The sequence below is a fragment of the Protopterus annectens genome, chromosome 2.part0, assembly GCF_019279795.1.
Source record: "Protopterus annectens isolate FY-2018-M chromosome 2.part0, PAN1.0, whole genome shotgun sequence".
In the NCBI taxonomy this organism is placed as follows: domain Eukaryota; kingdom Metazoa; phylum Chordata; order Ceratodontiformes; family Protopteridae; genus Protopterus; species Protopterus annectens.
Window position 1 is genome coordinate 249,391,053 of NC_056728.1, and position 17,948 is coordinate 249,409,000.

The 17,948-nt window shown below is 39.5% G+C and overlaps 1 protein-coding gene across 2 annotated transcripts in view; it reads right to left on the reverse strand.

Moving 5' to 3' along the window:
• Positions 1-17,948, reverse strand: part of FBXW2 (F-box and WD repeat domain containing 2) — a 513,384-nt gene that overhangs the window by 379,828 nt on the left and 115,608 nt on the right. For both annotated transcript variants that reach the window (XM_044060728.1, XM_044060727.1), the window contains exon 2: positions 1,093-1,602. In XM_044060728.1, the coding sequence (XP_043916663.1) occupies positions 1,093-1,582 (490 nt within the window). In that variant the 5' untranslated portion in view covers positions 1,583-1,602. The remainder of the gene's footprint in view (positions 1-1,092; positions 1,603-17,948) is intronic.

Below are 17,948 nucleotides of genomic sequence, written 5' to 3' on the forward strand. Positions count from 1 at the left end.
AATTATCAAGGTGAAGAAGAGCAAATAAAACTTGCAAAATGCTAACGTTCAGGCAGAAATTCAGCCACTGGAAATAACAGGAGAACAGACTAAAACATTTTATATATATATATATATATATATATATATATATATATATATATATATATACATACATACATACATATATACACACACATACACACACACACATGTAAGGCTCGAGAATAGGCACTAAAAATACACCCGATACACTTAAAACAGAGATGTTAGTCTAAGCCCATTTACAGATGTACCTGCATGCTATGCATGGCAAAATATATAGAGAAGGGTTTTCAGTCACAACATCATGAGCAAAATGGAAGGAATTAAGTAGAACTGGAAAGTTTAGATCATGAGCAAAGTCCAGAATGTGATGAACCTGAAACACCTAGTCTCAGAGTTCTGAACTTAGCTCATGTATATGCATTTCAAGTGATTAAAATACTTCATTCAAAATGCAATATACATTTTTTTAATGGCTGCAGAAGGAGGACAGCAGAGTTGTGCAGCAGTTAGCTTTAACTTTGCTGCCGCATTGTGCTTGGCTTTCCAATTCAGTTCTCAAATGAGATAGCTTTTGCACTAGAGTTAACCATTCTCCCTTTGCCCACTAGATTATGCAGTTTTCACCCAAAGATGTGATAGGTAAACTGGTAATCACCCGAACTGCCCACAAATGTGCAAGTGAGGTGAGACAACAGAAGTCCTGTGCTGGGATGGCACACCATTCAGGATTTTAGGATTAATCCCTTAGCCTTGTACCCATAAAGTGCCAGGACATGCTCTGGCTTCCTCATAACCCCAAAACTGACTAAACATGTAATCAGAAAATAAATAAAAGCTGCAGCAGGAAATTTTCACTTGCAATGAAGACCTGAGTATGGCATTTACCCTATTCCACATAGCAGACCTCGGATAGTACATAATTGCAAATTTCACCTTGAAGAAACTCAACCACTTCGACTCCCAAGAACCTCTTACTGTCCCAAAATATCCTGCAAGCACAAATAACCAGTACAGCCACTGAAGAGACAAAAGATGCTGGTAGTAGTGAATACTTAAACTGCCTACCTGTGCAAAGCAGTCCATCTTTATAATAAAGAGCGTACACTCTGGCACTGTGTCCAATTAATGAAGATGTCTCAAATGCTTCTTGGTCTTTCAGCTGCTTCATCCTCAAATTTGCCTTCAAGTACAGCTTTTTCCAGTGTAAAGCATCTTGTATTGAATCATCAATCTGCCAGCCTAATGTCTTGCAAGCTGTTTGCCATACTTCTGTGCAGGCACCTACCACTTTGTTCCACTGCTTGCAGACCAAGCAACATATAAGAAGTGTCTTGGGGTCAAGCCATTTTAACAAATAAAAACTAAGTTCCAAAGGAAGCAGTTTCAGGAAATCTCGCTTCAATAAAGTCTCCAAATTGTTTGAGAGGTGCCTGAGTTGAGCAGCACCACTCAGGCTGATCAGGTGATCCAGTGTCTCATTTTTCTGAGAATCGTTCACAGAAAGGAAGGTAACAGAAATGGTTTCAAGCCATGCTTCAAAGTCTTTTTTCTCCATATGGCTGTAGGAAGCCTAACCTGTGAAATAAAAAGAAGAAATACATAAGAACCCTTACTGTATAAAACAAAAGTTACTAATTTACAATAATAATAATAATAATAATAATAATATCTGGATTGTCAGTTTCATCCTCATTGCCTCTAGGAATAAGACTGGCACATCTAAACATGGAGAACTCTCACAGACATTGCACCCATTCCCCTTTCACCATTAACATTCTGCTTAAAAGGACAGTCTGCTGATTTTGGAAGCCCCCCACAAGGCAGAAGCTTAAAATATCATCTGCGCTAACTAATAAATATAGTAAATCATGTAAACTGATAGTCTAGCAAGCCAGGTCCAAGCTGAGGGAAGGAATGAGCGATATCGCACTGCCAATCCAGATCTAATTATTACAGCAAGTATGTAACTTTTGCAACTAGGTTTGGATTTGGAGTTCCAATCTCTGTATACACAAGACAGAGATCCTAACTCAGCATCCAGTATGACCTGTCAAGTTATATCCTGACAAGGCTACAACTGGACAAAAAGAACCAATCATAACCTAATATAGATATCCGCGGTGCTGGCGCTGCGGTAGCGTTGTCGCCTCACAGTAAGATACGGTTCGACTCTCAGCTAGAGCGTCTTCTGCATGGAGACGTGCGTGAATGGGCATACCTTCGTTGAAGGTTGTGCGTCAGGGCTGGCAACTCAGCACGTAAAAATTAACTGCCAATTATTAGCGGACTGGAGTTCCGCTGTGGCGACCCCTAACCGGGAAAAGCCGAAAGACACAACAATATAACCTAATATAGATGATAATCAAGAAACATTTTTATGGCTGGAGGCTACCCCTATACACCCCATGTGGAAGGCAACTCCCTCACACACCCCAAAATTAACAGAGAGAAGGAAGAAATTTCCTAAAACAATGGAATCCCTGCCAATGCACACTCAAACCATAGTGGCAGTTATTTCCTATGGAAGTAGCAATTAGGAGTACAATTTCACTAAGTTAAATTCGACCAGCTGGCAATTCAACAAACCTCTGACGGTCTTCCCAACACAGGTCAAGGAAATGGATTTCTGCGTGCTTGTTTATATACCATGCCACAGCCATATTGTTGGGAGTGGATGGCAACAGTGTCTGATGGAAGGAAGTCTCGAAATGACTGCAATGTCAAAAAGACTTCCTGAACACTTCTGTGAAATTAAGTCTCGGTCTGTGTGCATGCCCCTTAGTCTTCTCTTGACTATCCCCCATACCATTCTACAGCAGAAGCATTTGTGTTGACTCACAACTGCAGTGGGGGCTTAAAGTGGTTTGCCCAGAGATAAGGATGGACTCAGGAATCCAACACCTGAGGAGATTCTTGCACTTCCTAGAAATTCTGATAGGAGGTCTATGGATCTAGAAACCAATTCTTTACGTCCTGTTTTTCGTTTTGCAGTTTGCCTTTTACTGCCTGACCAAAAACCAAGGTTCCATGATATAAGCAATTTATAAAATTGACATTTGTCTCCTCAGCAAAAATTATTAATTCTAACCTGTCACATCATCTGTGGCAATGCCATTGTCTGCTGCATCACTGAACCATCAGTTGTATTATTAGAAAGGTGCACTGTTGGGTTAGAAATATGGGGCAGGGTTGACATCTGGGACAAGTGTTTCTTCTTGAGTTCCCTGTCTAACATCCTTTCCAGTGTCCTAGATGTCTCACATGCCACATCCCTGATTTCCTTACCATATATGACACACAGTTTATTGTCCTCAGAGAAAAGGTGCAGGAAAAGTAAAACTTTGTTCCCTCACCACTCCAAAATGTAAGACTCATTATTTGGCAGATGGATGGCATCAGTGGGGGCAAGCATATTCTTTATAATAGCTGAAGACATAACAAAATCTACATCCCTAGAACTACTCACAGCTGTCCAGTCTTTAGAAGGCCAGAGGATCCTGTCCAGCCTCTATTACAGCAGCCACCACATCAGGGTTCTTCCATGGCAACTGCATCACCAGATAAATCACTTTGTCTGCGGGGGGAGGACATCATCCCAAATGGATGATTTAGGCAATTGGAATGTCACCCCCAATACTAGACTGCATGGGGAAGGGATGAGTCTGGGGTCCAACCCACCTCAGTGCATTATCACTTGCAGAATCACACCAAACTAGGAATCATCTGATTTAATGCAACTATGGCCTCTTCATCATCTTCTGTGTCTGGAGTTGGAGACTCAGTAGGTGCATTAACATGCTTAATTAACAATTGTCTTTCCTGAGCTCTTTTGAAGGGATGACAACAAAGTAAAGGAAGAAGCCATAGGTCCAAAGCTTATTACAACAAAGCATGTCACAAGCAACTTCCCACATTCACTAGTATGCAAGAAGAGGGGGGTTGAACAACTGTCAAGACAGGCAGGTGTGCTTGCAAGGGTGAACCTATGGTAGAGATCCATGCCAGTGGAGGCACACACAGGGAAGCCTGCACCTCTGATCCAGAACAAAAATTAAAGTCCTGTCGAACTGATGATTCTAAAGACAGGCTGGCCTTCGAATGATATCAATATCAAGACAAGGGATCTTGAGGTGGACTGTTATAAGGCCAATTCCAGGGAATGGAATGGTCAGCTGCAGAAGTCAGAACCAATCTTGACCCAGAAGACAACCTCAGACACCAAAGCGTCCTCATACATAAAGAAACTGATGGCATGGTCACCATCAAGATGGTCAAACCCAAAGGCTGTGGACCCAAAATAGAGACCAAAGGCAATCTCTACAGTCCCAACAGTTTAGACTCTGATATCAAGGGGCTGTCTATTGGCCAGATAAGTGTAGACTTGAAGTCCAAATGAAAACTGTGAGATGCAGTAAGAGTAAAATTTAGAGTTAGTGGGAAGCCGTCAAAGAACCAACATTCAATGCACTATCAAAAATGCCAGTCAAATATTATATCCAAGCTCTGCTAAACAGAACGCCTGGATCTGACTGACATTAGAGACAGCAGTCTAACAGCTCCATGTTTAGGCTCAGAAGCAACTGAGATGATGTTATTGGATCAAGTCCTGGGGCAGAAGCATCCTTAGGCATGGTAAGCTTGTTGGGGGGGCAGAAACTTTCTTGTTAATTTCTTATCCAGGAAAGCAGGGTCTGGTTCAAAAGGAACCATTCTTCTGATTGCTTTGTCTTGACAACTTTGGTGAAACTAGAAAGGGATGGAGAAGTCCTACAAACCTAACGAACAGTGGTTGGCTTAAGTCTCTCAAGTTCCAAATGATTCCTTCTGTTCTTTAGGTTCACAGAACTGAATGAAGCAGAAATGTCACAATCCTTCCTCAAACACGTGGGTGCTCATCCTGTAATAAATTTTTAAATTCTTTACAGTCCATAATAACTTTGAATTATGACAATTCATCCACCACAAACCAAATCAAAGTCTATCAACCAACCATTCCAATGGCAATAACACTGCCACAAGAGAGTCAAATCCTTGACAAAGCTCAGCAGGTAAACATACACTACCACAAGCAAGTCAAATCATGACAAAATGTAGCAGATAAAGAACAGGATAAAAGGGCAGTATTCTATTATACAAACAGAGAAAAACTAAATGGAAAATGCAGCCCAGCCAAGGCAGTAGGGAGCAACTATAACTAACTGAGGGAAAAGGATTAAAAAGTAAACAAACTGACCTGGAAACTAAGGCAAATACTGGAGAAATGACTGAAAAAAACTTTCCAGAGGAAAAGAAGCACACACAAAACACTTCTGAATTACTTTAATAAGCAGTAGCCTTGGGCAGTTTTCTTTATTAAAAAAGAGCAACAAGTGTCACTGAAGAGATCTGGAAAAGGATTCTCATCACCAGAGTATTATGGGTAAACGGGGAGAGGCTAGTTACCTTGGGTTATCAATAGCATTATAAACTCTGTAACCTTCTCCCATACAGGTAATAAGGAACTCCATTCCCACATCCTATGGTTTCTATACAGATTAGGTGTTCATTACACGTTAACAGCTTACTGACTAACCTGGCTTCGTCTTAAACTTATTCTTACTCCTTTTAGTGAAAACTGTTAAACAATGACTGAAATCATGACTAGGTCAGCTTTCTCTCTCTGCAGGAAAGTTTTATACATTATGTATGAAGTCCTAAAAATGTCCTTAAAATTCAAATGATCAACAAATGTTCTACACTGAAGTTAAATCACTACATAGTTAAAATCTCCAATACCATTAGTAACCAGAATTTAATCTTACAAGGATTAGGCACCCTACAGCTCAATATCTAATCTTCTGGTTTCACATATGCAGGAAACATTCTTTTAGGATCTAAACATACTGTGAATCCCCAATCCTTTATCCAAGAAAGTATACCTCTGGTGAGGGAAAATAAAATAGGTTGCTGGAGCCATTCATTCAAACGTTACATCAGTTTTTGTAACCAAGTGCATTACTTTTCAAACCATTTCACAAGACAAAGCAACACTTTCTTCCACAGAACATAAGGCACATCTTACCTGGAACAGTGTTGAAGCCAGAAATTTAATTAGTGTATATTCAAATTTTATGTTACAATTCTACCTACCCAAAACAACACTGCAGTTTGTTCCAAGGCATACATTAAAATATGTAGTTAAAGATGAAATGCATACACAAAAGTGCTCTTAGAGCAACTAAAAATAATTTATCAACTGTCTATTCCTCCAGAAACAGTTACCATCTTTCTTGGCCCACACTTACACCGTTTCTTCCATCTGAATGTTTAAAATGTGGACTTCAGTCTTCTCGAAGGCAAAATACTCCCAGTTAAAATAGAGTTCCATACCATGGTTTCCATAGTGAACACCTGCCTATATTCAAAATCTAAAGAAAGCAAGCTGAGGGCTCAAAGTGATTTAAAAAGTTGTATGAAAAACTTACCATATCACTGGATCTCCAGAAGAACCTTCCCATCACAGAAATCTGATGGTGCAGCCAGTAATGTTTGCCAGCAATCTCAGACTAAGACATACTGCCTCTGTTTTACTTGGTTTTAATGCACATTCTATGGCCTCAATTATCCTCTTACAAATGCACAGCTCAAACAGTCCTAGACTGCCATCTGTCCAATATACTGTAGGACTTAATAAGGATGAGTACTGAAAAAGCAGGCACAATATCTATCACCAACAAAGTGGTCAATGCAACAAATACTGGACATTCCTTCCAGACACTGTCAGTTAAGTTGATATGATGATTTTCCAGTACTAGCCTCTGCAAGACGGCAACCTAGAATGAGGAGAATCCCCACTCCTGACATAACATGGCTTTTCATCTCATTGCTCAATCTCATTTTTCCAGCACGTAAACTCATTACTAGGATGCTGCTACTGTTATGGTCAAAACTCCATATACAACAGTCAAGCCACTTACTATGCAATCAGTCAAAACTGGATATAATGTGCTGATCCAACATATGCCCTTCAATACTTTCCCACTACACCCAGAAGAACAGAATTCTGTGCCCCTCATAAGTGATGCATGAGAGCAGAACAGGAAAAAAAGATATCTACTTAAAGGAGTGAACAGATCCACACGTTTAGCAAAAATTATAAGCTCCAGAAAAGAAGCATTACTGGGAACAAAGGACAAGGCTTACTGCAAATCTTTAAAAGTTCTAAGCAGCAGCAATACAAAGTCCAAAAGAAGACCACAGCTACTGACTCAAAGGAAATCAAACCAACATTGAGTATGAAAGCACTGGTCTTCCAAATTACAGAAAATTTGTAATATTTTATGAAGATGTGGGTCAGAGCCAAAACCGATACAACACAAACATTCTGCATTGTGACATTACACAAAAGGTGGTTGAGGATATACCACCCCACTTTTGATGCAGTGCATTTTAAGGCTCCAGTTAAATTACTCACACATATATGTAACCAGAATATAATGACTTCTGATCCTGTTGGATGTCAAGCAATCAAAACAGAACTGTTTACAATTACAGAGACAAAACAGTAGTTCCTACTACTCTATATGAAGGAGATTGATCCACAGGCCCCTGGAAAATAGTCTTAATAAAACCAGACCTGGTCCTTGAAAATGAATCCAATTTGCAATGCTTTTTAAAAGCATGTACATAAGACAATGTAGCCGCCTCTAAAGTGCTTTCCAGCATGCTAGTTATAAATTTTAAAACCATCCTGTTCAAGCATAACATCATTTGATCTGTCGCAGACTTTTGTGAACAAATCATTTGTTATAAATAATGTTATGTTGGAAAAGGATGGTTGTAATTTTTTTTTAAATTTACTACACAGGAACATTTTCCATTTTTAAAAAAGGGCTTACGTTTGTCCCTAGTACTGAATTTAACTTGGTAGATGTTTTGTTGGAACTAAAATTAATAGAAAATTAAAGGTTATATTTTAACAACGATATTAATGGGAACAAGCTTGAAATGAAGCGGACCAGGACATTCAACCTTCCATCTATTGCAACACTTGGAAAAAACATGTGAAGAAGAAATTAGAAGTCTTAAGAGATGGACAAACTCAATATGAAAGATTTTATAATCTGACCGTTAACCAAAAAAAAGAATTATATCAATTAGTAAATATGCAGGATCTTAGAATAATTACACCAGACAAAGGGGGAGGGGTAGTTTTAATGAATTATATTGATTATGTTACCAGGATGTAACGAGGCCTATTTTGAATTAAGTTCACATAATGAAATTAATACTACTCAGAATGTAACGAGGCCTATTTTGAATTAAGTTCACATAATGAAATTAATTCTCCTTACAACAAAATCGATAGGTTTCTATAGGATGGACTGATTAACAATGAATTCTCCATTTTGGAAATAAATTATCAGGAAGTGAATAAACCCTTAATCACCTCAATATCTGGTATGCCCAAAGTGCATAAAAATATAGCTGACCCTCCATTAAGACCAACTGTGGGATCTGGAGGATCTAAAACTTAACCGCCAGTGAAATTTATTGACAAAAGTCTGAAGCTCTTTTTTGAAGACAAAGAAAATGTACTAGAAGACTCATGGCATTGCTTAAATAAGTTTACTAAGGTAAAAGTTTAAAAGGAATTGATTTTAGTGACCATTGATGTTAAAGATTTATTTCTAGTCACACCCCATGTATTGGGATTAGAGTGGTTCAGAGGCGCACTGTACAGGGAGACTAAAATGAACCAAGAAAAAAAATTGGACTATTCGTGTGTTTATGATTTGGATAATAATTTTGTATATTTTAAGGGGAATTATTACAAGCAAACTAGAGATACTGGCATGGGTGCAGCAGCAGCACCAATGCTTGCAAATATAGTATTATGGTTTGGGGACGTTAATTATATATTTAAAAGTGAATATTATTAAAATATTGTATCCTATTTCAGATTTTTGGATGATTTATTGATAATTTGGAAGGGATAAGAAGAAAGACTGAAGGATTTTTTTTGTCTTTACCAATAATACAGAGCATTTTATTTAAATCTACAATAAATTTTAATGATAAAATAATTTTTTTTTAGATTTTTATCCTAAGTAAGGATATGACTAAAGGGAGCTTTTCATCAAATATTTATTGAAAGGAAACTTGGTGTAATAATTATTGACACTTAAGTAGTGCCCATCCTTTGTGGCAAAAAAGAAATTTGGTCAAGAGATAATTTGCCCGTCTAGAATTGTTTCTCATGATGGAGTTTTTGAGACCGAGAGTAGAATGTTGAGGGAAATGTTTAGACAGAGAGCGCATATCCTGTGGGCATTACTAACGAAATAATAAAGCACATAAATAATGAAAGGTATGGCCATTTCAAACCAATATTAATGGACGGTGGTAGTATGATCAATAAGGAGAAGGAAAAATGGTCAGATTTTCATACAGCCATGGTAATGTTAGTAAACAAATACAACACATAATTAAAAATTGGACGAGTGTCTTTAATGATTTTGATGTGATCAATAAACTTGGAATATAACAGAGATTTGTGTATAAAAGGGAAAAAAATTTTAAAAAATATGATAGAAGGTAGTAAGAAACAAAACTATAAAGAAGCAAAGATGTCAACATGTGGTGCGTGCGCCCAGTGTCAGTTTATTTATGAGGGTACCAACATTACTGTAGCATTGTACCCCAGGGTCTTGAGTGGGAACGGTCAGTTTAGTTGCAATACAGCTGGAATGATTTATTTAGCACAGTGTATGACCTGCAATGTATTTCACACAGGTAAGATCAAAAGGGCACTAAGGCATTGAATTTATGAACATATGTATGCTTTAAAGAAAAAAGGTATAAGGAATGCCCTTTATAAACATGGTCTAGGATGTAGGGAGTTTAAAAAGTTTTTATTTTTTGTGCTAGAAAAGGTCCCGCAGAATATTGGAGGGGAAGACTGGGAAACTTATTTAGGAAAGAAAGACCTGCTTTGGCAAATTAAATTGAATGCCACTCAGTACCCTGGAATTAATGACAAAATGTCCATTAATAATGAGTTGGTTTTAAAATGAAAAAAATATATATATATAATGCTGGCTTTATGAAATATGTTAAAGAATATTTTAAACAACATTTTAAATAACCTTAAAGCTTCTTATATGTGTCCGAGTAATTCTTATGTTAAGTTCTTATGTGTGATTTAATAGGCATCTTTTAGAGCTAGAGTTACCAAGTAACCCATGGGAGGAATGAAGGATAACAGGTTCTGTAAGATCAACATTTTGAAGTTTGGAACTTTCACACACAAATTAGTAATGGTCTCCAAGAGGCCTCTTCACACTCACTCTCTCTCTCTCTCTCTCACACACACTCTCTCTCACTCTCTCTCTCTCACACACTCTCTCACACACACACACACTCTCTCTCTCACACACACACTCTCTCTCTCACACACACTCTCTCTCTCACACACACACTCTCTCTCTCACACACACACTCTCTCTCTCTCACACACACTCTCTCTCTCTCACACACACACACTCTCTCTCACACACACTCTCTCTCTCACACACACTCTCTCTCTCTCACACACACTCTCTCTCTCTCTCACACACACTCTCTCTCTCTCACACACACTCTCTCTCTCACACACACACTCTCTCTCTCACACACACACTCTCTCTCTCTCACACACACACTCTCTCTCTCACACACACTCTCTCTCTCTCTCACACACACTCTCTCTCTCTCACACACACTCTCTCTCTCTCTCACACACACTCTCTCTCTCACACACACTCTCTCTCTCTCTCACACACTCTCTCTCACACACACTCTCTCTCTCTTTCTCACACACACACACACACACACACACACACACACACACACACACACACACACTGTTGCAAAGTGACTGTCCAAAGGTATTACAGGATCAGAGGTATATTTCATTTCTGGCTGCTATGTGCAGTGTTGTATGTATTACTACATGCCTACACTTTTTTCCCCCTGTAACTGATAGCACATCAGAGCAGCTATACTCCATGCAATACAAAGAAATGTGAGGCAGTGCCAAGTTTTATACTCTTCAAAGCTATGAAGCACTCCTGTCCATGGTTTAGGTCTCCAGCTGTAACTAAACTACATCAGAGCAGCCAAAGCTTCATGTATGAAAAATTACAATTTTGTTTTGCCAATCCAGAACTGTAAGTAAGGTGATGTGAGGGGGGTAGCTGCACCAGGTAAAAGTTGTCAGTGAGCATGATTGGCAGTGCTTGGATTCAGGTAAGCGGGCACAGCCAATATTGCATCTCCTTAAATGAATGCATCTGTAGCTTAGTCTACAGCAAGAAGCTTATATTAGCTCTGCTACAGTTTATGTTTTTGGTCCTCAGCACTTCAGTCTGGTGTCAACTGACCTAGCTATGGTTCTGATCATAACCAGGTAGTTTATTTGCTCTTGAAATCAACTTCCAAATTAATTTTTTGAGCTTACCATCTCCAGATTCTCAAGGTGAGTTTCATGCCTTCCATCTCTCAAACATAAAGCAAAGCAACTTTGTTATGATTGGAAAAATGATTATAAATCCTCTATGCATTTCCCCTGCTGGTAACACCACTGTTTGCTTCACTATAATCTGGAACAGTGCTCTCAACAATGTCTAAAGCTTTGAGGGTTTTACTTGCATCTGTGGAATTTTCTTGATGTACTGGGCACTGCCTAAGAACATGGTAACATAAAAATGCATCAAACACTATAGGGAACACGTACAGTTATTTAAAGAGTTGGACAAAGGGTCCTGGTTGATAAAGGAGTTTAAAAAAAATAGCAGGCGCTGTATAAGAACACTGCAGCAATGCATGGGACACTGCTTTTACCCACACGGGTAATACACAATTATTGATAAATGAGACAAATGGATACTATTCTGACATGACTGCATTAAAAATCCAGGCAGCACAAGGCACCCTCTAATAACACCATACCCAATTATAACAAAGCAGACACGGATTTTGCACACTGAGGAAGGAATAAATATGTACATATGCATGGCTAACCTGTATTTAGTCAATGTGCACTCTTTCTGAATGCATTTTGTTCAAAGTAAGATTACAGAATTAAAAACAACAAAAATGAGGTGTAGAACACTAACAAAACAAATGATCAAAAATATCTACTGAGGTGCAAGCACAAAGGAAGCTCGGACATAGGTTTTAATTTAGCACTTTCATTAAAACCACTTCAACACACCAAGATTTAAAAATAGTGCTGGTAGAATCACGTGATCACCAGACATCAATCATTTGACACTTAGCAGATGCTAGAACTTCTTAAAACAACAAATTTAAAGTATGTATAAAATGTTTCGGTGATGTACTGAAACAGATACAAAAATAATGATAATGCTGTTCTGACCACTGTTAATGAAAACAAAAAAGGTAGTGGAGGAACAGAGAACCAGGCTCGGACCTCTACAGATGATGTTAATTATGATAAACCCCCAGTGTTATCACCAGCCCTTTTATTCTAACCTTCAGGGCCCCATAAGGACTCCAAGGTGACAGGCCACTGGGAAGAAACATGGCAGGGGGAGAAGGAAAAAAACAATCCTTAACCCAAGTAATATGATTTTGGATGGTCACCATTTATCTGTTTTTGCTACAGCTTATTCCTTTACTCCCACCCAACCTGCCACCACCACCAAGGTTTTAATTGATTTAAAGTTATATGCTCGGAAGCTAAACTTAATACTTGTTACATGACATTCCCCAGTTCAGCAACAAAAATAAGTTCACCATTAGACGTACCTATAACCCGTCTCTCCACAGTACATTATACAAGTCTTCCATGAGGTTTGCGAGAAGACTTGAGAAGGAAGCTCAGTAACAAACATAGATTTCACAACCTATTACGCAAAGAAAGACTTGACTTAAAAGAACTTTTGTACAACAAGGATATTCATTTAATGAAGGCTGACAAGGGTGAATGGTGGTCATTACTACATGATAGAGCAAATTCTCAAAAAGGAAAGGCATCTCTGATCAGTATTAGCAAAAAACTACGGGCACTCATAAAATCGTCTAAGGCCAGCTTTGAGAGAAAAACTGCACAGGACACTAAGGATAATCACAAGGCTTTCTTTAGTTATGTTAGGAACTTGGGTGGGAATTCCCAGATATGCTCAGAATTAGTCCAAAATGACAAAAAATACACCAAACCCACAGACATTGCCAACATCCTAGCTGACAGGTTCAGCACAAACTCCCCCCCCCTCCCAACCAAAAGGGCAAATATCTATCCCAGCAGAGTGCTGCCCCCCTGACATCTCAGATGCTCAGGTAAGAGCTGCCCTCTCCAAAGCAAAAAACACAGCATCAATGGGACCAGACGGTGTCCCGGGCTGCGTCCTACATGAACTCCAAGAAGAGCTAAACCCAAACATAAAACTACTGTTCAATCTCAACCTTACTACAGGATATGTAACAGCAACAGTGGTCCCTCTCCACAAAGGTGGTGCCTCAACGGATCCTAGAAATTATCGCCCCATAAGCCCAACCAGCTTGGTCTGCAAAGCTATGGAAAGGATCATCATAGACCTCATAAATAAAGATATTGGGGACCTACAGACACTGGATCCTACCCAGTTCAGCTTTGTTAAGGGCAGATCCTGCCTCTTAAACCTGGTTGATTTCTTTGAAACAGTCACCAAGGCCATTGACGAGGGGAAGGTGGTCCACCCAGCCTACCTGGACCTCGCAACAGCCTTCGATACAATACCCCACTCGGGCATTATAGATAAGCGCACCAGCTTAAATATAAACCCCTATATCACTAGATGGGTTGCAAACTGGCTCAAGGACAGAACCCACATGGTTAGAATTGCTGGAACCATGTCAGACTCCAAACCAGTTACAAGTGGCGTCCCACAAGGCTCAGTCCTGGGACCTCTCTTGTTTGGTATATATTTCTCGGAGGTACAGGCCAACACGGAAGGACTGTGGCTGACCAAGTTCGCAGATGACTGCAAACTGGGCGCCATAATCGACTCTCCAGCCGACACAAACATCCTCCAAAAGGGCCTCATAGAAACAGACAACTGGTGCCAGAGCCATGGCCTCAAGCTAAACGCCATAAAGTGTATAGTCATCCCCTTTGGCAAAAACAAAGTGCCCACAAATTACCGCATAGGTGGTAATCCATTAAGTACAGAAGAAGTAATTAGGGACCTGGGGACCCAAGTTGATAGCAATCTCTCATTTGACAACCACGTGGCCAAAGTGGTTAGAAAAACATTTTATATAGCCCACCTAATCATGAAGGGATTCACATCTAGATCAGGGGAGGTCATCGTGCCTCTTTACTCATCCCTCATCAGGCCCATAATTGAGTACAATGCCCCTTTTGGGATGTACCTTACCAGACACCTGCAGCAACTGGAAAGACCCCAAAAGTACCTCACCAAGAGGATCAAAGGGCTCAAACAGATGCCATATGCTGCCCGATTAAAGAAACTCCAGCTCTACTCAGTGGCATACCGCCTGCTCAGAGGCGATCTGTGCCTGACGTATAAAGCCATGTCCAATCCAGAATTAATGGACATGCTGCACCTCAGAAAATCCAAATCCCATCGAGCTACGCACTCGAGAGACTTGAACCTCAGCACTGAAATAAATAGGACATGCTGGAGGGACAAATTCATAACCCAGAGGCTCCCTTCACTCTGGAATAAAATCCCAGTCCAGGTTAGGCAGAGTCCCTCACTGACTCTCTTCAAGAGGAATCTTGATGAGTGGATGGGAGATCATAGGTTTACCCCGGGAGATCGTAGGTTTACCCCGGGTATCACTTCTGTGTCACTGTTAGACAGAGGCACAGTATACTAACCTCAAAAAAGGGAATAGCAAAATTAATTTAAAATGGGTGGCGAAAGCCAAACACACTCTGGCTAGGCTTATAAATGCCCTAGGGCAGATAGCCTAGTATGAACCTATGAACCTATTATGAACAGTGCTGATTATAATCTGGCCATTAACAAAGACCTCACAGATCAATAGTATTATGAGGAGATCACAGTAAAGATCAAAAAGAGGTTTTCTGAAACTGACACCATTTTATTCAATTTGTTGCGTCAAGGTAATACAGACCACAAAGTTTACACCTTTTTAAGGGTGGATCAACCTAAAATGGCCAGATTATTTGGTACACCCAAAGTTCACAAGAATAGGATTTACTCCACCATTCAGACTTGTGGTTGAAGCTGATCATTACAAAACTGAACCAATTTCTGTGTTTTTAGACCATCTATTGAACCAAATGATACAAAATTTTGACTTTTATTTAAGAGACTCATGGCACCTTTTGGAATTAAGTGGCATCAAGGAATTGGACAAGGAGTGCTTTTTTTCTCTCTATGGATGTTGTCTCTTTATATATCAGTTTCCAACAATATATTGGTATTGACTTTGTGAAAGACTATTTGATCAGGTTCACTGATTTTGACAACAGTTATCAGTACTATTTGCGTATTACTCAAGATAGTATTAGATAATAACTTTTTTGTGTTCCAAGGTAAACATTTTAAACAAAAAGGAGTGCAATGGGGGCCAGAGTAGCTCCTGTATTTGCAAACCTGGTGATGGCAAGTCCCACAATTTGTTTGAAAAGTTTGTGTTTTATAGAAGATTAATCGATGATTTAATTATACTATGGAATGGGGTGGAGAATGAATTCAACCAGTTGTTCCAATATGTAAACCTACCAAGTGGTTTTCGGAAAAAGATTAACTTTTTAGATGTCACTGTTTCCTTGGAAGACAAAGGTGAGAAGTTTTTAAAAGTTTTAGAAAATACATTTGTAAATCATTACTTGCACAGGAGAAGCCAACATCCCTTTCACATGAAAAAAAGGGTGATTAAGAGCCATTTTAATAGGCTCAGTAGGCTGACTAGTGATGAAGAAACATTTGTGAAGGAAACTGAACATTTAAAATTTATTTTTCTCAACAAACGTTATGACATCAACTGGTTATCCAACATCATTAGAGAAGTCAACCTACTGAGATTAGATAAAGCTAAACCAACTTTAAACAAAAGTTTGTCTGGACATTTGAAGACAATAGGGAAGAACATGTTTCAAAAACATTTCCCCTAATGCACTGTACAGGCATTTCCCACTCCCTATTTCTTATGACATGTCTGATAAGAAATATATAGGTTTGTAGAATAGCACTAAGCTAACTGCCCTTGTGGGCCATTTTAAGCCTAGCCAATTAACGAGAATCAAACCCTGCACCTTTTGTCTGTAAGGCAAATATCTTGACCATTATGTCAGTCTCTCTAAATGAAGAAGGAAAGATTCAAACCCTGCACCCTTGCCACAGGAAGCAGCTCATTAACAAGTCAGAGCTGTAGTCCTCTGCACTAACTACCAAAATGTTAAAAGAAAAATGGAAAACTATTCTTGATAATGGGGAGTTAGTCAACGTTATTGGATAATGTCCATCCTTTACGTATAAGACAATTAATAATGTAAAATCCATTTCAGAAAAGTCTTCTTCCACATTTTTAGGAACATGGGACAATTTTGGCAAGTATAATGTGGAAGATGTAAAAAATGCAGAGCTAATCTTTGCCAAGCTAAAACTCAACCCAAGAAAACACATTAACATCATCTTCTTCTTTCTGCTTTTCCTGGTTAGGGGTTGCCACAGCAGATCACCTGTACTCTCATGATTGCCAGTGAAGTTTTACGGTGTCAAGTTGTCAGCCCGGCACCCAACCTTCCACAGAAGGCACACTCATGCCTAGTGCCAATTTAGAGTGTCCAATCCACCTAAAGCATGCCTTTGGGATGTGAGTGGAAACTGGAACACACGGAGGAAACCCACGTGACCACAGGGAGGACATGCAGACTCAGCACAGAAGGCACCCCAGCAGAGGATCGAACTGGAGAACTGAGCTGTGAGGTGGCAAAGCTAACCGCTGCACCACTGCGGCCGCCCAATTAAACACTAACATCATTGGTGGTTATATTCCACCAGGAAATAATATCCCCACCCTGGAACACATTCTGCACTGGACATCTAACTCTCTCCCACAGGAGACAGTTCTGATGGGTGATTTCAACATTGACTAGCTAGATTGCTCCTCTGAGAATCCATCAGTCTACGTTAAGCTGCACAGATTCTCCCAACCCATCACCCCCCCCCCCACAAGGACTGACAAATCTTCAAAATGCCACTCTATCCTTGATTGGGCTCCAGTTAATAACCCATTCCTCTCTTCACAGGCAGGTTGTCTTTCTGATGGTCTGAGTGACCATCAGCCTACCTTTCTGTTACAAACTCATAGTCAACAAAAACACAAAGCAATTTACCGTACTATTAGAAATAAAACGCCTTTAACCCAAATAGCTTCATCTCTGCACCGAAAAGCCAATTTTGCACCCTGGCTAAGCAAAGAATGCAGACCCTACTCAAAGCAAGAGATAAGGCCTGGGAGCAATTTCACAAAAACAAAAACAAACAAAAAAAAAAGACAAATATTTTTAGAACTTGGGAACAAAGCTAAAAAACTTGTTGAACTAGATAAAATCAGCTACTACCAAAATATTCAAGAGAGACACCACAATAATCCACAAAAATTCTGGGCCACAGTCAATAATATACCAATTTAATAAACACTTTACTGATACTATCCAAACCCTTGCAAATTCCCTTAACATTCCCAATTAATCCACCCCTTCTGCCCCCCAGCTCTGCAGCACCTTACAAAAGTCCCCAACCAGTTCAAGTTACAACCAGTGTCTGTAGATTCTATTAGAAAAACAACTCTGTAAAACTTAAACCAACCACCCCAGCTGCAGACTGCCTCTCATAATTGCAGCAGATGCAACTGCATAACCCAGTAGCCATACTCATAAATAGATCATGGTCTGA